The sequence below is a fragment of the Pezoporus wallicus genome, unplaced genomic scaffold (assembly GCF_028554395.1).
Source record: "Pezoporus wallicus isolate ANWC-B61680 ecotype Strahan unplaced genomic scaffold, APGP_CSIRO_Pwel_v1 contig_6996, whole genome shotgun sequence".
In the NCBI taxonomy this organism is placed as follows: Eukaryota; Metazoa; Chordata; class Aves; order Psittaciformes; family Psittacidae; genus Pezoporus; species Pezoporus wallicus.
In genome coordinates this window covers 2,997,165-3,021,307 of record NW_026637899.1, presented here as the reverse complement: position 1 = coordinate 3,021,307, position 24,143 = coordinate 2,997,165, and the positions used below count along the sequence as shown (strand labels likewise).

At 37.8% G+C, this 24,143-nt stretch overlaps 1 protein-coding gene across 4 annotated transcripts in view; it reads left to right on the top strand.

Annotated features, from left to right (window-relative positions):
• Positions 1–24,143, top strand: part of KIAA1328 (KIAA1328 ortholog) — a 181,431-nt gene that overhangs the window by 19,509 nt on the left and 137,779 nt on the right. For all 4 annotated transcript variants that reach the window (XM_057408151.1, XM_057408148.1, XM_057408149.1 and 1 more), the window contains one exon: positions 76–191. In XM_057408151.1, the coding sequence (XP_057264134.1) occupies positions 76–191 (116 nt within the window). The remainder of the gene's footprint in view (positions 1–75; positions 192–24,143) is intronic.

Sequence of the window (24,143 nt, the reverse complement as noted above, 5' to 3'; positions counted from 1 at the left end):
CTGGGAAGCAGAGGAGTTGTAACTCGGGCACTGTGGTTATGGGCATATATTTTATTTTTCTCATATTCTTTTCAGGGTAAGTGAAGAAAAGGAGGTGACAGAAGAACGGCTGAAAGCTGAACAGGAGTCATTCGAGAAGAAGATCAGACAGCTAGAGGAACAGAATGAACTTATCATCAAGGAAAGGGAAGATATCCTTTAAAAATATGTGCGGGGGCTCACTGTCTGAAATAAAAAGTGAACTGCAGAGAAATAATTGTTCTAATTTACGGCAGAGAATAAATCTGCATGTGCTGCCATTCAAAAGCAATCAGAGAGATGACTTGTCAGCCTGTGATGCTGGTTCATTTGAGCTTAAAACTGCCATCCAGCTGTTCCTGTGATGTTGTTTTGCTATGAAATAGATATTTTTCAACTAAAACTGACAATAAGTAATTTGTGCATTAAAATGTGGTTATAGATTTATTTATTAATTAATCCTGTTAAGTTGTTGTGATTGAGTTCTAAAACTTGCATGGTATTCCAGTGTCCTCCATGTCCACAGAAAGATAACTTACATGAAAACTTATAAACTGTATACATATACTAGGGAATTTAGCCAGTTCAGACTTTTTTTGGTGTAGTTTTTGTTTGGTGTTTTTTTTTATATAAAGTTAGGCAAGTATAGTTTCTTGCAGGCTGTGACTTCCATTTTTATTAAGCTGCATACGCTTAGTCCCAATCTTGGAATATCACATGCAGTCAGTGTGGCAGGAACTGCAATTTTCCCTCAGTGTGGTGTGATAGACCTTTGGAAAATCCTCCTGTTCACTTTTCTTCTACATCTTTGATGTTGATGCTTCCTTGCTTAATTCCTCATAAGGCTAATGGTTGACTACAGTGGGACATGGAAGAGCCAGTGCTGCAAATAGTATGTGGTTCATCAGTAATTGTGTTTCAAGTAAGGAAGATACTAATGCCATTTTAAAAAGCATTGATGAAACCTAGTGTTAATAACATTTTCAGTCCTGAGTAATTCCTTGTTCAAGTAAAAAATGAAGTTAGTGAAAACAGTTGTGGAGAAGGGTACATAAGATGGTGAAAGCCTGGCGAAGCTGTTTTATGAGAAGACACTTAAGTGTGTTTGTATGTGTGCTTATGAGTAGTGACTGGCCATACGGAAGTAAGTTGAGATCGTGGCAAGGTGAATAGGGGGAGAGACAACACTGAGACAAACAGGGACTGTTCAAGGTATAGGCCTGGCTTAGAACAGAAATATATATGGAGATAAATGGTCCACAAACCATGAAGTTAGAGGAGGGTTCTTGAAAATTCGGGCAATCATATTTCACAGTCAACACATGAAGACTTAACACAGAAACAGCTTTTATGATGGAACTTGGTTGGCTTATGAAAGGAATTCAGGGATATTTTGTCTTGCCCTTGATGACCCAGAAGATCTCTTATAGCACAGTGGCACTTACATTGATAGAAAGAATTTGGTCTGTTTGTACTAAATAACATACACATCAGCAAGCTTAGCCAGCCATGGAACAGTTCCTGGAAAATACTAAATCTGATGTATTTAAGAGCCATTAAATGTGGCTACAGCTCTTTTACATTGATTTCACTAAAGCCAGTGTTTTGTCGTATATTATATCTTGTGCATTTGGTCGGCTCATGAATGTGGGTGGGATGTATGTTCCAGATTAATATTTTTTAATATATGCACATAAAGCTTTCAGTAATTCATCTGAGGTTTATTTGGCTACTGGAAAGTAGGCATGTTTGCTTGGTTTTTTTGCATGGTTTGTTTTTTTTGTTGTTCCCCCCCCTTCCCCCATTTTACTAGAAATACATTGCATAAGCATGAGTACTTTTTCAGAAGTCTCGTAGACATGGCAGAAGGTTAATGCATGCAATTTTACACTTCATAAAACTGCAAACCTAGAAATATAAAACAAGGTTATAATTTTAAACAATATAATTTTAACTACTGCAATACTTGCCTATCATACATGGATGATTCAAGATCCTCAGTGGACCTCCGATCAGTTAATTTTTTTATCTTAGAGCTTGTTGCAGAGACAAGAAATGGTAAAAATGACTTGCCAAAGTTGAATACAGATTCTGGTTATTTTCAAGTGCAGCAACTTGAAGTTCTTCAAGTTCTTCTGAAATGTAGAGTTCACTTACAAATAAGATAGTAGGAATATAATGCCACAAGAATGGTAAAATCGATTTTACTTACTTCCTCCCCTCCCCCCGCCCCTTTCCCAAAGCTAATTTATTCTCTGTAAAATTACTTTATCTAGACCCGTGTTTAAAATTATCCTACAATAATAAATTGGTGCTTCTGATATAACAGCAGCTATCTGGTGAAGTGTAGTTTCAGCTTGGCAAAGGTTTAAATTGAATAGCACAGGGAATGTGGGTTGTTTTTATTCCCTCAGCAACATGAGTTTTGTTGTTTGATTTTCTTCGTATTGAGAATCTTGCAGTGAAGATACGCTTTGTGTACTTGAATTCCCTGCTTTAACGACAGATTTCCTTCATTTTGTTGTGTTTGGTGGTTTTTTTTTTTTTTTTTTTTTTTTCTTTTCCTTTTAAGAAGCTATGTGGACCCATCTATTTGAATTAATTGCCGATGGACTATGACAAAAGCATTGGGGGGTAAGGGGGTTGGTAAGGTGATCTCACTGTAATAACTTAATAATATTGATAAAACTGTCTGCAGCCTAAGCTTTCATTTGCTTTGGGATTGATCAGTGCTGTCTGGATATAGAAAAACTCAAATTTCATGCAAACTTGAAAGTCAGTTCTATCTTTCCATTGCATTTGAGTAGTTCTTACTAGGGTGTGCAGTTAATGGAAGACAACCCTGATGAGCACTCTGCGAATCATAAATAGGCCAGCTTGTTGTCAGGGTTGCCCAATATTTGGTATCAGAGAATTAAAGAAAATTAGGGATTTAAAGGAGTTGTCTGGCCTTTTCCTCGACTCAGTTACATCTGTCATTCTCTTATAATTTGGCCAGAGGTAAATATTTTGATGGAGCTTGGTTGGCTTATGAAAGCCAGCCTTAGTTGGCTTAGCTTTTTATAGGGCCTTCCTGTTTGAAGCCTGTTTGAACTTCTTTCAAAAGAAACATGATCTGAAGTGTTTCAAACAGTTCCAAACCCAAAGAAGATCAAATCTTTATTTTGCTTATATAAAACTCTTGTAGCCTTTTCTCAAAATTCTAGTGCTGCTGTTTGTTGGAGATGTGATGCTTAGTGGTTTAAGGTGTGCATGCTGTGATGACATCCTTGGCTGTTCTTATTAACAGAAGTTTGGGCAGTTCAATTGGGCAGAACAGGAAAATCCAGTAACAGGTGCTCCCATTCTTTTGGTACTCTCCACAATGAAAGCATCTTAGCTGTAAGTGTGAGAATATGGGGGGTAGATTTAATCTTCTGAAAGGGAAGATTAAACATGAAGTAGAGGGGAAAACATATGGAAGCTATACTGGGGAAGTGAGAACTAGAACCTGTCCAGAAGGAGAGACTTGGGAAAGGAGGTTGGGCTGGGCATGGCTGATGTCAGTCACAGGCTTTACTCCTTTCACGAGTTAAGCAGACAAGGTTAAGGAAGATCCAGGATAAAGGCAGGTGGACTGTGATCAGTCAGATGATTGTGAGACACCTGATGAAAGCAGGGATGTGTCTGCTCAGTGTATTCAAGCACCCTCCAAACCTTGAAGCAGAATGTGGAGCTATGCTCAGTGTCTCCAGAGAAGGCTCGCTATATGTGATCTACCTCTGTGTCTTCCTCAACATCCACTCTTAGTATTTGCCTTCTCTTTGCTTCCGTATTCCCAGATCATGATGGATACACACTGGGTGATGGAGCTATGCTTCTAGCAGCAATCTGAATTCTGGCAGTGCCTTTGGAGTGTTTGACTTGCAACTTCAATGTTCTTAGTTTTGTTGTTCCATTTGCGTTTTCAGAATAAGGAATGAGCAGTGTGTACCACATTATGCTCATAGGCTGCATGCGCTGCCTCTTCCTCGACTTCTGCTGGGAGCTGTTAAGAGAAAAGCTTCTGGCTTTCCTTTTTCCCTGGCATAGTTTCAACCACCTATTATTAATTTAGATCCCAAATATGATTTAATTTAAGAAACAGGAAAATAGCTTTTGTAAGATGCCCCAGTACTGTTATGATAAATGTCTTAGGAAAAAAAAATGATAATAATGAGATTATTAAGAAACAAATACTACTGTTATTTCAGAGCCCAAAGAAACTATGTTATGGTCTTTAGCTTTTCTTGTTATCACCATTAGGGATTTTTTTTTAATGTAAGTTTGATGATGTTGCGTAAATGAAGAGGCAAAAGCAGCCTTAACATTTCTGTGAAGATTTATTAAGTGAGGGAGAGGAAATTTCTTGTAAAAAAAATTATAAAAGGTGGTTACTGAATTCTAAGCTATGCTGAAATTGTAATTTTGAACACAAAGAATGGGGAGGTAAAGGGAAGAAGAGATTCTGTTCATTGCAAACTTTTTTGTCTTTAAACTCATCAGCCCTACTAAAGAGCTGTTTTTGTTTGTATTAACAATGTACCTGCTTTACTTATTTTTTTGTTGGAATTATTTTCTCACTGTACGCAATCTGTTGATTTGAAGACCCTGTCATATTCATACAACAAATCCCATCTGATTTACTTGGCTAGTCTTAAAATTGATCACAGACTCTGTTTACATATGCTTTTAATATTGTAACTTAGGACTAGTCAATTAGTTGATTTTGCATGCAGTTAACATGAATATTAATTTAACTAAAACAGTTCATTTGCTGATAGTAAGAGTATTAATTTGCTGGAAGAATAATGGGCTTTTTATAAGCAGTATCTAGAGTCTTTAATAAAATGCTTTTAGTTTTGCCATAGTACTGTTCATTACATTACACTTGCATATACTCATAAATTAGTGCTATTTATGTATTTTCTCCTTTTCCTATCTTTCTGTGTTGGTAGAATGTAGAATTAGTATTTTTCAGAAGTAAAATAGTTGTTGACTTGCTTAATACTAAAGAACAAACTGATACAAAGCAGGTATTGGAGTACAGAATATACCTTTTTGTTCTGTCATACTTTATAGTGTTGAATTTTCTTTTCTGAAAATGGGGAGAGAAATAGGCACTTCATCCATTTCCTCTCTTTTTTTAATCTGACTCACCACCAAGTTGTTGATATATGTGAAGACACAAACCAAAAGGCTGCATAGAAAGCCTTTGGCAATGTACTTAGTTCAATGTGTGGTCTTTGTGTCCTGCTTAAGATAGGGGTGTGTGTGTGCCCCCCAGGGCTGCCCTTTGCAAAAGGGCAGTTCCTGAACTCAGAATGACAACATGGAGTGTCTTAGGAAAATGGAGTATGGAAATTAACAGTATAGATAATCATGTATGTATGAAAGTTGGATCCCTGCCTTATTGTCCCTGTAATTAATAAAAGGCAAGAAAAAAATTCCTGCAGAGGGACAGAAATTGCCATTTGCAGCAAACTCATGCCTAGTACTTTTGAAGGTCAGGCTATTTATTTAAAACTCAGTATCAATTTTAGGTCTAACTTGGGCTAAGTCTGAGGGTGATTTTTGCTTTTCTTACGGTTTCTGAAGTGTGGTTCCTGGTAGTATAGTTTCTGAGAAGTTACAAACTGAGGGACTGGAATGACCATAATTGTTTTTCTTTCTCAACTTGGCTCCCTCAGCTTATTGTTTTAATATTTTCCCTTCCCCTTTTTCATATGTAAATGCATACTATATATCTTTCTCTGCATCATAATTTGCTTGAATGCATGTGAGGAGAATAAAAAATGAGTATTTGGCTCTTTTTTTTCCAATTTATCCAACTGCTTCACTCTTTGAAGGTGTTTCCCTTACTGTTTTTATAGGTATCCTACTGGTAAATGTTTCTAAGCAACCATTATGGCTGATTGAATAAAAGCTGAACTTATTAAAAAGTCTCTGAATATTTATATGCTATTCTGTAACGGCAGTATTGGCTAAATAATGTATGTATTTAAGAACTTCTTAAATGTAGAAGAATCAGTCAAGGACTATTGGTTAAATAAGATATTTTGAATTTTTTATGAACTTTTAAACTAAAACAAGGTGAAACATATCGTAGTGTTGAGTGTTCAAATGGATCAATGACTGGAGATTCATTTAAAGCTCAGCTTTCTGTGGTTTTTCCTAGCTTGTGCCTTTAGAGCACAAGCTAGCATTTTTGTCCATGTTATGAAATTATCCAGAATCAAGAGGCAGCATCTGAACAGTCAACCAGCCTCTATAGAATGTGATCTAGGTAGGCTTTTTGCCCTACAGGTTCACATTAAGTGGTGCAGGATTGTCTATGAGATGGTACTGTCAATACAGAAGTATAGCTGTGGGGTCAGAGAAGCAGAGCTGCTTTGTAATTTATACTGTAAAGTGTAGAATGAAGTTGTTCTGCATGTGGCTGACTGAAGAGGAGAAGGCTTTCCCACCCAGCGTCTCTGGTGTAGAATTTTGGAGGCTCATTGAGTTGCATGTTGAGGGCTAGTAGAATTCTCCTCTCTGTTTCATGAAATTGTTGTGCTGCAGTCATCTCTTCATGGTACTAATGACTTCATGTTTCTGAGCTGCAGTCTAGCTAAAGAGCTATGCTTTGCCAGGTTATTGATAGCTGTTGATAGGTATGTGCTTTACAGACAGCCTGTCTTCTGTCTCTGGAGGAAGAATGGTATCTTAATCACAGACATGATATTCTCTATACTAACCGGTGTTGATCTCAGAACCAGATATGATGATGAGCTGCCCTTCTCTGAATCTAATGGGAGAGACCTATCATTAGAAACGCAGCTTCAGCCATGACAATCTTATATATCGACACTGGGGGGAAAAAAACTGAAGCAGGTCAGGTGAAAGGTATTTCTCTGTAGAAATCAGGCTGGTGAAAAGGAAATGTCTCACATGTGAAAGGCAGATCTTTTTTCAGGCACTTAGACTGACCAGGCTAGGTACCTGACTGAATCTAGCCTGTGGTTTTCTGGCAATTGCTGAAACATTTGGCTTTAGACATGTGAGCTTTCAAAGTGATGTTTTGAGTTAAATTTTCCTTTATGACATTTGGCTCATTTGGAAACAAAGACTGAGATCTCTTAAAAGGAGGCACAAATGGGAAAATGAGATCATTAATTGTTGAAGCTGGTACTGTAACAAATTGACTAGAAATGTGGATTCAGAGAAATTGATGTACTTTATCCTTCCAAAATAAATGAATTCTCCATCTGCTTCAGCTTCTCAACTGTAATGAGGACGTTGGGCTGACTGTGCTATTGGTTTTTCTGTCTTCCTGAACTATTTTGGAAAGTTTAAACATTTCTCGTATGATTAAATACACTTTCAATAAATCAATCTCATAATAATTGTTGTTCAGGAGAGTTCATTATTCAGTTTAGTCTTTTAAATTACTGTTCTTCTTTAAAGGATTCTTCTGACGTAATGGCTTCTGCTAAATCCATTTGCCATGCTCTGGCTTGTAATTACTTTAGATTTGAGGAATAAAATGAATGGCTTTATTATTAATCAGTAGCAAATTTGTCTTACTGTTTTTAACCTTAGAGTGGCCTTCGCTCATGAAATAACTTTAATGGTTTAGATAGCAAAACACTTCGTACCTCTCTTTCAGCAGAGATTAGTGAAAGCAATCAGATAGTTTTGTGTTCTTCCTCTTCTACCACCCCTCTCTCCATCAAACGTTTGTCATGGTGACTGCCATCATGTGTTTGCTGTTATATGCTGTCAGCCACTGGTCCTCTGAAAGGCTAGCTTTACTACCTGCTTTTAGACTGTAATTTTTTTTCACATTGGGATAGCCTTTATTTTTGCATTATGCTGTGGAAAGTACATGGCGCTTAAACATAGCATTAATTTAATACTGGCTATTACACTGGTAATTGGTCTATTTGAACTATGTCACTGTTCATGCATGTTGAAAATTTTAAACTATTTATTCCTTTCTATTGTTACAAGGTTTCATAGTTTTTATTGACAATGCTTTTGTTGCCAGATGAGTTCCAAGTCTATGCTGTGACTTCTAGTAGCAGAATACCATCCTGAACTGAAGTTTTACAGCAGCTGAGGCTGAACAGATAACTATCCTATGTGAATCTTCTCCATTTGGCATCAGTTCTTTGTCTGTAGTTTCTTGTAAGGCAGTTCAAACCCACCCTTAATTTTAAACTGCCAGTCAAACACAAACTAATAAAAAAGTATTTTCAGCCTTGCTAAACTTCCTAGGATCTAGTAGATGTTACATATCTTATTTCAGAGACTTCTTAGAAAATGAAAGTGGGTAACTTGTAGAGCTATAGACATTCAATAAATCTCATCTTTTAATTTCTTAAGGGATTCATTGCTATAACAGTGCTGTGTTGGTTTTGCTTCCTCTATCAATTGTGATGTTTAACCGGGGCTAAGAATTTTTCAAGTAATGCTTAGGAATTGGAGAAAACATCCAAAGGGGAATGAATAGCATCCTTGAAGTCTTAATTCCATGGCTTTCTAGGAGGTCATTAAAAATGTAAGCGTGAGACTGGATGGAATTTATCCAGATATAACATCATCATAGAAGACTTCCACCTGTACCTTTTATCCTTAGTTCTATGTGCATTACACCTCCCTGCTCTAGTTTCAGGAATTGTAGTTTTTCATTTCACATCTGTATTTTTCAGTTCATGTCCTAATATGTTTATTTAAATGCATTTTTAATTGTGAAAAAGCGAAGTTTTTATTGATGGCACTGTATTATGGTCACTTTCATCAAGTATGTGTCAAGAGCTTTATGTACAGGCTAGCCCCTTCTTTGGACAAAAAATATCCTGGGGTTATAGCACAGGGAGTACAGTTGTAGTAATAAAGATTATGTTGCTGATAAGTTCCCCTCAAGGCCCCATGATGGTAATACCCCTATATTTTGTCTTTAAAGAAAACTGCTGAGAGGCAATAATTTTTTTTTTTGTATGTGTCCCATTTTCATTAATGCATGGTAATTGATGGAGTTGCAGTGACTTGTAACAGTAATGAGTTCTAAACATAAGAATGCACTCCTTTCTAATAAGTGAGCACTGCTGGGGTTTAAAAGCGTACTAAATCAGTTGCTTTAGTATGAATTTATTAGTTTTTTTCAGCATTAGCTTTAATAGTAGTTATTTACATAAGCGTACATCCCATTAACCGCCATCAGGGCTGGAAAACATGCTGAACTGTTCATATTTTCATATAATTATTGAACATAATGGTTTCATTTGCATTTCTAAACAGTGATGTTTCTGTCAGGCTTGGAAATAGTGTCTTTACGCAGTCCCTATTTCACATCCACTTATTTGACATCGTTAAATTTTATGCTAATGTGCTTCCCTAGAATGTCATCAGTAGGACAGATGCTTGCACTTTAATATACAAATCAGAGATGCTTTTCCCTCCCCCCCTCCTCTGAACTGCAAAAGAAATAAAAAAGCATATCTGCACTTTTTAGATATAGTTTCTTTCATTCTGAAGAATCTGTAAGAAATGAAACTTGGCTTTCACCCCTATTAGTTGCTTCCAAATGTCGTAACAGATACCTTCTTTATGAAGGGTGGGGGACTATCCTTGGCATGGAATAGAAAGTGTCTTCTAAAGTTCAAGGTAATTATGTGTTAAAATAAAGATTGTAACCTTGAGTTTGCCTCATATGTGAGGCATGGTGCCTTATACAGCAAGTTGCAGATCTAGTGAGTGGTTCATGGGCTGGCTTTCCTGGCAGCGGATCATTGCTGTGGAGAAGGCTCAGGACGGGAGCAGTTTCAGCTGCTAGACTCACTGCTTGTCAGCAGAAGTGCATTTGGAATTGTACGTTGTCAGGTTTTAAGTTTCACGTTTAAAGTGGAATTTTTTTGTTTTGTAGTTCTGCAAGCAGAAGTATGTGAGCTCTTGCTAAGTGGGGATGGTGGTTGTTGTTATGATCAGTGTTGCTTTGATTCTTTATGTGTATGTAAGAGCTTTGATACTTGTACTGAAGTTAACAGTGGAAGCAGAGCATCAAAAACCTGAGAGATAGTGCCAGTAATTGCAGTTTCGAATGTGGAAATAACAAAATAAATAAGTAAAACCAGCGCCGCCACCAAAACCACACTGCTTTTCTTCTATTTCAAAATGAGTATGTCACATCTTGTTCTATATGAACTTTATCTTAGGATGACTTGCTTACAGGTGTAAGCGGAGTGCCAAAGGCAGAGCTGAGGGGTGCAATCTGTGGTATACAGTGGTGGCCACAGGAACAAGTCAATATCAAGGCATATAATATGTTGTTTACTAGCCACACATCACCCACGTGAATGAGCATGGAAGCCCAGAGAATCTCCAGCTCAGTTCTGTGATTTTACTGACTTAACGTATGTGGCATAGGACAACTGCTGTCTTCTCTCCAACTTGCCTATATAAAATTTTGGGGTACTGCTTGTGGGCCTTTGTGTGACATGAAAGGTTAAATGTATGCATTTTGCTTAGTTATGGCATTTCACAGGCACCCTCATCCTCGAGCATTGCAAACATGGTATATCCTGAAAGTCTTAAATAAAACCGAAAATGTTAGGGTCAAGCAAAAGGCTGAAAGAAGTATGTCACACAGATTTGTCATTTTCATTGTGTTTTATACATAAAAATAAATGTTTAAAAATGCCTCTCTTCTTGGGCATGTCTTTGAAGAAGGTTTGAAGGAGGCACCCAAATGGAAAAGGGTACTTGGTCTGAAATGAAAAGGCATATTTTATGCATAAAGGGCCATGTGAGCAAACTGGAGATATACTCTGATGGGTTCTGGGCTTATGGTGTCTTTAATTATAGATGATTAACAATTTGCTGGTTGGTTTGCAGACAAGTATAGAGACAAAAATCCCTGCTGGGAAATGCTTGCAGTCTAAGACCTCATTCTGGTGGTGTGTGTGGAGCTATATTTTAAGTCATGAGGAGTAGCAATATTAAAACAACAACAAAAAAATTGCTTTCGTTATCTCGGAGAGAACCATTGGCTTTTTAAAGTGTTTCTATTATAGTTTTGAGGTTACAATAGTGCATGCAATTGCTTTATAGGAAACAATTTGGAGCAAGGTGCTTTTTGGTAAACGTTTTACTCAGGATTAAAATAGGATGCACCGAAGTGGGGTAGCAATTAGTGGTAGTGCTAATTTCATCAGTGAAGAACTGGGAAATTTAAAGAGCACCTCTGGCATACAGATCAGACTGTTGTACTGAAGAGATTCTGAGCTGACCTCTTGTCAAATTCTCATTTAACTCCTGAAAAGAAGGCTCTAGGTAATGGGCAAGTATCCCTATTTTAATATGCAGCCATAAAAGGGTAAAGTATGATGATTTTCAACATCAGAAGATTAACATTTTACCTTTAAATAAAATATGATTAACTGGTACAGAATTAAAAGTAATAGAACTGAAATATTCAAACTATGACTCTGCAGTGTCAGATTATGCATCAAGTGTGACAGTTTAAGTACTGAAGTGATTTAAAAATGAGCCAGCTGAAGGATGTATATCCCAAATATCGAGAATAAAATGGAATAAAACAATCCTGTCTATCAAAACTTTCTCAAAGTATCCTGGCTGAAGGCACCAGGAAATCAAAAAGTAACGTTGTTTACAGTGGCTGCATCTTGCCTGGTGCCAGTGCAGGTGCAGCAAGGGAGTAGTCATCATGCTGTGGTGGCATCCTAAACTATGATTTTAGGCCTGCCAGATAATGATTATGTTTAAATTTAGTTTCCAGGCCAAATGCATTGCTTGTGGATTCATCAACCTCCAGCAAAGGTTCAAGTATGATTGATATAGCAATGTGTCTTTCAGCAGTTTGGAGTCAGCCAGGCTTCTTAATATCCCTGTACAGTTTCATTTCTGGTAGATTGGCACGTTTTGATACATGAAACCACATATTTACCATCTGAACTACTTAGTGTTACATTTTGGAAATCTGCAAATGCCATTGTGAAAGGTTTGTCATTTAACTTCTGCATATTTTAAGTCCTTTTTAGTAAAAATTATTTTTTTTTTCCCCCCACCTTTTATTTCTATAAACTCTGCTTGGAATTTGACAGTAAAATGGCACCTTGCTGTCTTCTGAAGTCCTGTAAATGAACTTTTTGAGTGCAATTTGGGCATTTAATAATCCTCGTAAAACATTGTTTTAAGCAGCTTTGTGCACATTAAGCTATGACACCCTGAAATTGTTTATGAAGCATCAAGAGGAGGAGTGGAATATGGCTGATGTTCCAAAATACAAAAATAAAAGAAGTGGTAAATAAAATGTACTGTAGTCATAATAATTGGCAGGTCTAATTTTGTTTACATCCAGGAACAGGATACTGAAGTAAGAGGGTGTTGCTTTCATGTAGTTTTTTCAGAGAGTAGAACTTTAGTAATTATGTCAAAATACGAGCAAAGCACTCAACAGCCTTTGTAGTCCATGAACTCTTCCAGTTATGCTCCTCACATGCTTGTGTGGATTTCTTTGTATTTCATTATCTTCAGGGAGGAGTTTTCGGTTTATGAATAGTTAGCCACATTGATGAAAGATCCTTAGATGCTTTTCAAGATGTTACTCATCATCAGTGCAAAATAAGGCTAAAGTGAATACAGCTCTTAACATCCAACTATCACTTCAGGTAACTGGACAAGTCCTTTGAGGCCTTACTCCTCTGTTTTAATGCAAATAACCATATTTAACTTTCCAATGCTTTAACCTCTTAATAGATCTTCTGAATAAAAATTGTCCTATGAATAGAGCAAAATTAAAAGTCTTAAATACTTCTAATTTTCATCAGAGAGAAGTTATGGAAGCAAGTAATTTAATCTTCATGGCAGAGTTTGATTGTGGAAGGGGTTGCACGTTCTGGTAGTGTCAGACTAGATCTAGTTACCCTGAAAAACATTTTGGTTTCCCTAGAAAGCCACCGTGGTGCACTTTTAGGTACATGTGTTGTGATGTCTGGGAATCTGTGCACAGCCCATGAACCCTAGCTGATTTTAATGAACTGTTTATATTGACCTTCTCATGTTGGCAAAGTTCATGTTGTATATTACACTCCTCTTTCTGGAAACTGCCAAAGATAGTCCAAAGAATTTAACAACACTATAATTGTATTGTTCTGACTGAATGGTGAATGCATCAGAGATTCTCCTGGCCTAGCTGCAGGAGGCAGATGCCCATCAAGAATGTTGTGTCTGTCTCAGACAATCCTCATAACATATTTCTGTTCATGAAGCTTTAACTCTGCCTTGGTTCACTTATTATTTCTGTTCACTGTGACATTTTTTGAAGGATTGGTGTTTTACAAGATCCTCTAATGTTTTTTTGACACCTTTTAATTTTCAAGCTAGGCACAGTCACAGCTAGCTTAAACATGCTTGTTCTTGTGCCAGCATTTTGCTTAAATAGATCTTCCTTCTACTTAATGCTTACACAGAAAGGATTAGAGCAATAGACATTCCCCATCTCAAAGGGAGAAGAGAGGACCAGGTGAGAGAAATTTCTCTTTTTGCTTGGATGCATGTTGTATGAATGATGGGAGCTACTTGACTTCTAGATTAGAACAGGCTAGAAATCCTGGTGAAGTGGTACAAAATTGAAAGGAATTGTATGACTGAAAGGTCAGGGAGCATAGCAAAGTTAGAACAATAACGTGTACTAATTGCATTTTGCTTATTTCTTGCATATGGAAGTTGTCTCAAGTTCATCTTTGCAAAGCTACATAGGAAAACTTCGGGTTGATATTATGGGAAGTTGCCAAAGGTCAAGCATAAATACGTGTGTATGTTACAATTCTAGAGATTGGTCCATTTAAGTTACTGAGCATGCAAATTGTGGCGTGACTTCAGATGGGCCTCTCAACTTCTACCATAACAAAGGTGTCTAGTCAGTTCTTCCTGTTAGGAATCATGTTCAGTCCGGCTTTCTCATCAAGGGAGGATATGGGGCACCACTGCAGGCTTTCTTTTCATAGTTGTTCAAGGACATCAAGCTGTTGTGAAGGGTTTGAATTTGGAGAGAAAAAGCAGCATGTAGCTGGATCTGCATTAGCTATGTAGCTACTGGCTTCTCAAATCTATTAATGGTGCTGCCTACAGCAAAATCAGGATTTATTACCCATCATCATGTTTTTTTGCTTTTAAATACTAATAATAAAGTAGTCGAAAGTCTGGGATCTTGATCTGCAACAGATTTGTATTTCATCTAAAACATCAAGTGAGTCATATATTTGCTTTTCATATTTTGAGTTTTCTGCAGTGTGCATGAGGAAATGAATGTGGCTGAAACCATTCTGAAAGAAAATACAGGAAAATTGGCTATTAATTCAAAGTTGGTAAATGCTCTCCTTGGGTGTTGGACTCTGTCTACATCTGTCTCTCTTGGGGATGATTTGCAACCCTTTTCCATTGGCATGCTTTTTTCTCTTTGTAGCCACTGAAATAGATTCTTAGCTAATATTTAATTAAAAACATATGAAAGTTCTGCAATTTATATCTCATTGAAAGAGTCATTATTTGCTGCTGCTGCGTGAAAATAGATGAGCTATGAGTAACTCTTGCATTGCGGGAGCTTTGCTTTATAGTGTACAATTTTAACATAAAATTATTGCAGGCATGCTGAATCAGTGATATTTTGTTTCTAGTAAATGTTTTGCCCTCGAGAGCAACCCAGAATGGGTTTGTGAGCTGTTATAAAGGATAGTTAATTCTCTCCTCCTCTTTTTATAATATTGCATTGCTTAAGGTATTCTACTTTCTTTCAGTGTCAAGAATTTTATTTTAATAGGACTTGTGGATTTTGGAGACTTATGGAAGATTAGTAAATCTGGCAGAAGTTTATAAGACTCATGAAGAATATATGAGATTATGCATAAAGTTAAACTCTTCTTAACTCTTTGGATATGTTTGCTATGTAATACGAAATTTTATTCTCTAGGAAAGGGGTATTCTGTTCAGGAAGACAACATGGTAGGCATATTCTCTGATTTTTCCTGGAAGATAGTCTAACCATCTTAGAACTGTATTGCCTAATGTGGCTCTATATTTCCATACTAGATGTTTGCTTGTGTATTTGCTATAGGTTGATTCAGCAAGGTGAATGTGTAAATCCCTATAGTTGTGTCACCTATATTTTGGAACTTATTATCTGGTTTATTAAAGTTGAGTGCTTGTCATTGGGGTGAAGAAGTTTTTTAGTCAGAAGAAATATGGGTGTAGGAGGGTGTACAAGGTTTCAAGACACTTTTTTGAAGCCACGTAATGGCTTTTCCTGTCATCTCTGAAGCCTGCAGGAGGAGTTCTTCGCAAGACTTCCTAGAGTTGCTTTGAGTAACTGCACGGATGAGGATAAGATGTCCTCTCCTTTGCAGGCTGCAATTATGCTGTTATGTCACAGGAAGAGAACTAGAGGTGACCTCTTAAGAGTTTCTACTTTAGACATTCTGTCAACATTATTTCTCTGGACATACATCTTTGGGACTTTCTGCTATCCCTGTTTAATAGTACAGAGAAGCCATGATCTGTCTACTGTCTCTGCTGTCTAAGCTGTGCTGAAGTCATTGGAGAGATGAGATGGGGCCTCATTCACTCATTCTTCCCCTTTGCGCTGCTTGCCTTGGCCAGCTTGATCCCAGCCATGTCTGTGATGCTGTGCTATGGAGGGACTGTCTTTGCTGATGTGTTCAGAGAATGCCTTCTGTGCCTCTAATGTAGAGATGTCCAGAAAGCAGTGCAGTAACCAATCACAGTACAAATCATGAATGCAGCACATGGAATCATTCTTCTTTATTGAATCAATGTGAATATACACGATATTACTTCTTTCCTGATTATTTCCTACTTTTTGTCAATTACGTAGTGTTGAATATGCAAAGAATTGAGAAACTAGGACTAGTGTGGAGAATAGTTGTATGTCCCACAGAATTTATTAAAGTTTTTGTTCCCCTTTAGGATTTGGGCTTTTGCATCTCAGTTTTATCCGAAGCAGAGTGAGGCTTCTAAAGTTTTTTTTCCATTACTAAAGTAGTTCATCACCAAAACAGACCAGTCAGTCTCACCTCCGTGCCTGGCAAAATCTTGGAGCAGATTGTCCTGGAAATCATGGTATGGCACATGAAAAACAACAAGGTGCTTGGTGACAGCCAGCATGGCTTCACTAAGGGGAAATCCTGCCTGACCAATTTGGTGGCCTTCTGTGATGGGGATACAGAACTGTTGGACAGGGGTAGAGCAGTTGATGTCATCTACCTGGATTTGTGCAAAGCTTTCGACACTGTCCCACATGACATCCTTGTCTCTAAATTGGAGAGACATCAATTTGATAGGTGGAGCATTCAGTGGATAAAGGACTGGCTGGATGGCTGCACACAAAGAGTTGTGGTCAATGGCTCAATCTCCGACTGGAGACCCGTAACAAGTGGTGTCCCTCAGGGATCGGTGTTGGGACTGGTCTTCTTCAACACCTTTGTCACTGACATGGACAGTGGGATTGAGTGCGCCCTCAGCAAGTTTGCCGATGACACCGAGCTGTGTGGTTTGGTTGATACCCTGGAGGGAAGGAATGCCATCCAGAGGGACCTCGACACGCTTGTGAGGTGGGCTGATGCCAACCTCATGAAGTTTAACCATGCCAAGTGCAAGGTCCTACACCTGAGTCAGAGCAATCCCAGGCACAGCTACAGGTTGGGCAGAGAAGAGATTCAGAGCAGCCCTGCGGAGAAGGATCTGGGGGTGTTGGTTGATGAGACAATGAACATGAGCCGGCTTCAGTGTGCGCTTGCAGCCCAGAAAGCCAACCGTATCCTGGGCTGCATCAAAAGGAGCGTGACCAGCAGGTCGAAGGAGGTGATCCTGCCCCTCTACTCTGCTCTTGTGAGACCTCACCTGGAGTATTGTGTGCAGTTCTGGTGTCCTCAACATAAAAAGGACATGGAACTGTTGGAACAAGTCCAGAGGAGGCCACAAGAATGATCAGGGGACTGGAGCACCTCCTGTATGAAGACAGGCTGAGAAAGTTGGGGCTGTTCAGCCTGGAGAAGAGAAGGCTGCGTGGAGACCTCATAGCAGCCTTCCAGTATCTGAAAGGGGCCTATAGGGATGCTGGGGATGGACTATTCATTAGGGACTGTAGGGACAGGACAAGGGGTAGTGGGTTAAAACTTAGACAAGGGAAGTTTAGATTGGATATAAGGAAGAAGTTCTTTACTGTAAGGGTGGTGAGGCACTGGAGTAGGTTGCCCGAGGAAGTTGTGAATGTTCCATCGCTGGCAGTGTTCAAGGCCAGGTTGGACAGAGCCTTGGGTGACATGGTTTAGTGTGAGGTGTCCCTGCCCATGGCCGGGGGGTTGAAACTAGATGATCTTAAGGTCCTTTACAACCCTGACTATTCTGTGATTCTGAGTCTAAAACTTTCTTTTTTTTTTTTTTTTAAAGAGTACGTGAGTTTCATGTGTATGAAGCCAATTTGAGAATCAATTATAATATCAAGACTAGTGTGCAGATAAGTCTATTATAACAGCAGAGTAATTCAATCTAGCATTTTCGTACATTAAGCTGCACTAGATGTACATTATTAACACAGAGAAGGTGGCGTTACACTGGAAGATGTTTGTCTGGGTGTTTTCATTGGCCTGACAGAGCTGCAATATGAAAGGTACAGAGTTTGGACAGGCTCTGTAATGAACTTGCATACCAAATCATCCGTCAGAACCCTGGTCAGCTGGGAACAGGCTTGCTGACAGACATGAGACTCCTAGTATAACCATGTGGTGCTTTATCTTTTATTTAAAACTCAGTTGGCTTCTTGTTCTGTAAGTTTAATAGAGATGTAGTCTCCATTGCCACAATGTCAGTTCTGCTATAGTTTTATCATGAGTGCTCTGCAGTGCTCTCCTTCTGTGAAAAGGATGCAGTAGAAGTCTTGGAAAACTCAGCAATGCTAAACCCCCAAATTTTGATTTAGGTTCATTTACAGTAGGAGTTTCCTAGAGTTTTTATGGTCTTTAACCAACAATGTTTTGGTGAAATAAACTAATATGCAGAAATTACAACAAAATTTATAATGGTTAGGCAGTTCTGGTGCAGTGCTAGGAAATTGCTGTTAACTGATTCTGACATTGTGTTATGATGCATCTTGAGCAGTCAAAGAAAGGAACTTCTTATAGATTGTATTCTTTGACTTTCAGTTATTTCATAGATCAGGACTAGAAATCTGTAGCCTTTTTGATTATGTGGTACTTCTTGAGCAGCCAATGAAAATCAAATCAAGGCAAGCAACTATTTTTTTCATTTAGAGCTGATCAAAAGTTTTAAGTTTCTATTTTTCGGGGATTGTTAATACTTTAAAATTCATTTTTGTTTGACTAAAATGTATTTCAAACAAATTCAAAGACTGTGATGCCATGTTTTGGTTTTATGTTCTTTCATGACAGTGAGAGATGTGTGTTGTGATCCTGCTATCCTGATAATCGTGCTTTGACATAATGGAAGTGATCTATTTATGTTTATAAAAAGTGTGTCAGTCTTTCATTACAACATACATGGTATATCAATACTGAACGTCAGTCATCCTTTTAGTCTTCCAGCTACTGCCATATCATTATGACTTTTTTTATAATGAGCAAAACATGACAATTTTTATATGTGGTGATACAAGATCTCAGCAAGCAACTGAACATCTGATGCAAAGTGAAAATAACCTCTTCTTTAAAATAGGGAGGATTTTCTTACATTTCAGCAGTGTTTTTCTGCTTTGTTTTGTTTCCGCCCACCTTTTTCTGGTGGAAAAGTAGTTTTGGCAAAAGGTCAGTATCATGTTAGAAGCAGAAGTGTTGAAAAACAGACCTGAAAGAGATCCTAGGCAATCTTTTCTTTCCCAACAGAGAATGAATCACAGCCTGCCTTTCTCTCTGGCTTCTAGTTCTTTGCCCAGATAACATGAATTTGAAGTTTAGATTTTCACTCCAATTTGGAGGCTTTGCCATAGCTGTAAGCCTTTCACAAGCCTAGGAGTTTAAAATTCTTTCTCACTCAACAGATTAAGCTCTGCAGTGTCCACTGCTGATAAGCCTTCCAACCTGTCACTGATTTGCTCTGTCCTCACTTGCACTTTGTGAAAGGTGTGGCAGTTTGGGTATCCATCCCACAGATTCCTGGCAGAGTTCTCAGAAATGGTGAAGTTGGTCAGATTTCAAAGGGCCATGAGTATATTATGGGAAAAGTGGTGGGTAGGCTGTTTGATCAGCTTGAGCTACAATGCCAGTAAACCTTTAGCTTAGCTGGCATTAATGCAGCCTGACTGAAATATCATTTAGAGTTAATGAAACTACTTTTAACAGTATCTGCAATGCTTTCTGTGTGTGAACGTGTGACATTTTACAAGTGCATTGTAAAGACTAAATTGATTCTTAGTAGAATACATTTCTCTAGTCTAGACAAGACCTAATAGATCTTTTTCCTAGATAGCAGACTTAACTTTTTCTTAATTTTCTCTCTTGATTAAAATCCTGAATGGGGTGAGGTTTCTACTAAATGTCTACTCAAAACAAGCTTAGAGAAAATGGAATGTCAGCCTTAAAAATGTCACTTTAATATGGTTTGACGTGATAAGGTCCTAAAAGTCTCCTAATGATGTATGTGCAAGTATGGAGTATGTCTGCTTGCTGTATTTGGAATCGGTGTGTGATGAATGTATATTCACAAAATATTGATGACAGTATGCTGGATGGTGGATGAAAGGTGACTGAATATTCAATACGGAAGGTTAAAAACAAGTACCATAATGCTGGGACAAATTTAGATATTATAGGGAGTAGTGCAATTCCAAAGTATATTTATGCTTTTAGGTGTGAAATGGAAACAGTTTCCTTTGTGCTTCTGTGTATTTGCACAAGCACTTACATTGTTCAAATATTTTTTCATAGTGCTGATGATGTTTTTAATACAGAAGATATTCTAGTTTTGGTAACTTCATTTTTGACTTTCCATAAAATTCTGCTGACTTCTCTTTTGTGTCTAAATACTTGACTGATTGCTGAATTCTATTCATTTATGAGTATATCAGAAGTCTTATTTAACATTAGCGGCTGGAACATCAAGGAAAGGCGAATGTCATGCATGTGCCACATATTTAAATCGCACTTTATAAAAGCCATCTGTTAAGCACTTCGTTTTAGGGCATTCTTTATTCTACAGAGAATGTACCCATTAATAAGGAGGGTTCAAAACCAACCTGTTTATTGTACCTATTAGGCAAGGTGTTAATTTCCTATATGTATGTATGTGTGTGTCTGTGTCTGTGTACTACCAGCTGCCTGGATTTTCAAAATACGAGCAATTTAACGTAAGCTCCTAAGGGTGACATTTTGCAGAGGCAGAGTCTAGACAAAGACAATAGAGCTTCATATTGAGCTGTGGACAGTAACCACTCATAAAACTTACAATTTTTATTTGTGATTGTTTTTCGGCTCTTATATAACTTGAAATTGGTAAAAGTTCTTTGGGATAACCTATAACCTGTTATGTGCTTTAATAATACAAGGTTTTTCAGTACTGTCTTAAAGTTTTTGAAATTTTTTATTTTTTTTTTTGTTCAGAGCAGGCACATTACAATTGTACTTTGCTTATCTGAAACAGTTATCTAAAACAAGGTTATGGCAACCACTTATTCTGTGTTTAAGTGGGTAAATTCCCCAGACCATATAAACTTGTTTAATATCCCCTTGTAGTGTTTGGACAATGGACTGATGTTATTACAAACTATGAATCAAAGTTAAATTGAGGGTATAAATCATGTTTAAAGCACAGAACAAACTCATGTTGATGTGAAAGTGCAATGAAGTAGAGGAAACCGTGGAATAAAAGAATTGCTGATTCTTAAAGTAGGTTAGACTAGTTAAATCTTTCATGATGAATGTAAGGCTTGTGCAGATGATGACTACCATATGTTAAAGGTGCCTGTTTTGTATTTGACTGCATTGATCAAGTGAAGCTAGGCTTGGTGACTCCATGTTCTGGTTGACAGCTTGGCAGGTAGCTGAACCAGCATTGTTAGGGTCTTTTGCTCTTGCTTCAGACCTGAAAGAGAAGTAGAGGCCTTGCAAATAGTCAAATTATTTCTACCAGGAGATGAACTCTCTAGATGCAGTTTAGTGCTGCTGAAACCAGGACGCCCCTTCTGGTAGTGTATGGTCTCCTTTGCTGCTGTCTGTACCAGAAGACACTTGAGAAGATGGTACAGATAGGTTTAGGGGGTTGCACAAGAAGCAGTGACTTCTGTTTGTTACGTCAAGACACAAAAAGGGTTTAATGAAATTGAATTTATGTTACTAAGACTTCTGTGAATTTGGTAAGTGGAGCTCGGGTTAGAACAGAAAAAAATTCTACCTTAAACCTTAGAAATGTCCGTGTTTGCTTTCCTTCCAGGATAGAGTAGATGATGTAGAAGCATTTCTGAATGAGCCCCGTTGCTTTTCCTGGAACACGCTTACTGTGTTTTCTGCAGCTGTGGAATATTTTTGTGTTCTGTTGGCTACTAATAAGAAATGTCTGGGTTCCTGCTCATACTAGACTCTCTTTATTTTTAGCATTCTACCGCCTTGCTTGTTTTAATCAGTCCGAGCCTAGCTAAACTTGAAAATGTGCACATATCTGAATATGCACAAGAACACATTAAAATACTTAGCTAGCAGTCCCAGAGCAGTGGGATATATATATTTCTGCATCCTCTTGGATAAATCTGTATCTGCATGCAGTTGTGGATGCCCAAAGTAGATGCATATTGGTGTAATGAGATGTTTCTGGACAGCCCAGGCCAGGTCCAAACTTACCAATTTCTTCTATCTGACTGCCACTAAACAGTGTGGGAAATGTTTAATGCAAAAGCATAGGATTCTGCCTGGTAAAATATTAAATCCAAGAAGTGCAAGGAAGAGTAATGAGAAATTTAAGATAAGGATGCTGAGTGTAATTCAAAGCCACATATCTCTTAAAACAATAAAACTTCCCTCGCACAACCTGTGTGTTATTGGATTTTGTGATTTCCAGTTGAACTCTTGATGCATGTGTGCTGACCTCTATGCAGAATCTTCTTAGTAATCCATATTGTTATCACTGCATTGATTTAAAAATCTTAACTCTCTGCACACTCTTTTCTGCACCCTGAGCAACTGGAGGGTAAACAAGCCTTGTTACTTATCTTTACCTTAGACTTTATGTGCAAACTTTAATACCTTATTCATATAAGGCGTGACCTTTTCTACAGTTGCAAGCAAGCCTCCAAATAAACCTTGAATTATTAAACTACCCTTTATGTGAATGTAATACAGTTCTTACACTATTTTATATTTCTCTAGCTTCCATTCCTGTCTTACAGAAATTTATCCAAATGGCAAACCTATCCTTCAAAGCAAAGTAGCTTTATCTTTTACTAATTAGGCAAAAAAGAAAAATCAGAGTCTAAGGCCTTTGTTTGAACAGAACCGAGATCCTGTAATAAACATTGTGGGCACAGAAAAAACTTCCATTCGCTTGTGAATAGGCATACAAGGATCTGTTTTAAGTCATGTTGCAGGACTACCACTGTAATAAAAATTGGGGATTGTCTTCTAAAATAGTAACATCAGTCTTATGACAGAAGCTCATGCTGTAGTAACTGCTGTTTCTGTTTAATTGTGTGCATGTGTGAACCAAATACAGTCGGGTTGCAGCAGTGTGAGTATTGTTATTTGCGTTGTATTAGCAATTTGTGGTAGCAAGGTGAAGCCAACAGTCTTGGGTTGAGGATCTCTTATGCCAAGCATAACTTTATCTTTCTTTAAAGACTCTAGGCTGGTACTCAGCCTCATGAATTCCAAGCCTGAACTTCTCCTGATCACAAATGTGAGGTTGAGTTTTGCAGGGAGAAGGAGAGGAACTGTGGATGTTAGTTAAGTGGTAGCAAATATGTGAGGATAGGCACACATATTCTGTCTTAAAAGATAAACTTGCTAGAATTTTTCTCAGAAAACTAGTTGGGGAAAAAAAGCAAAGCCACATTTCAACTTGTCGTTTTAAATTTGCCCTTAAATGCTGGTCTGAAACATATTTGCAACTGTTTCTGTTGAATAGTGCAAGGGTTTGACTTATATTGCTTTCAATGGCACTCGAAAGATTTCTGTTCATTCTGAAAGTGTGCTGCATTCATTTGTGTCTGTGGCATATGTACAGCAATGGAGAATGCCTTCATCTATACTGCTTTGCTTCATGTGTCTCCTTGCTTGAGTCAAGGTACCCAATTTCAGAATTCAGCCAATCTCCTGAATATAAACGTACAGAGGGTGGCAGAAAAAAATTGTGGCTAAGGTTTCCCAGGTTGCCATGACTTTTATTGGAAGCCATAGGAGTTGAGATGCTCAGTTCCTTTCAGGGAACTTTTGAAAGCTTGGGACAGGGTACATGACTTAGGGAGATGTTAGCTACAGCTAATAATAGATGTGCAATGGAGCATGAGTAGTTGGTTGTGTATCTCATTCTGCAGTAACATGAAGTGAAATGCCCCAAGTGTGTGTGTGTGTGTGTGTGTGTGAATGTTAGTGGAACCATTCCAGGAATTTTATGCCTGTTTATGGCCAACTTTTTTTTTGCTAGTAGTGTTAATACATTTATTGTATTTTTTTGGATGTGTTTCCTTTTTCAGTTATACATTAATCTGTTGTTTTTAGTGAATTATAGGTTGTAAAACATACAGAATATATGGCATGACTGGAGTAATATTTGCCCTGAAATCTGTATTTTTGTGTTCCCCACTCCTTGTTACTTTCTAATAGTTAATCTTAACTGCAATTTTTTTTTTTTGCATTTATTTTGCCTTAGGTTTTTATGTATTTCAGTGAAGTTGACAGCCCTTACATTATTGCCGTAAGAGCCACAGAAAAAGTATTCAGTGTCTTGAAAGAGACCACTTTAGTGTATCTCACTGAAATGCTTGAGAATATCCAAGAATTTATATTCTAAAACTATAATTCTAAGCTTGTCATTATTGCTTGTCTAGGCAATAATTCTAGGCTTGTCATCATAGAAAGGCACCTTCACAC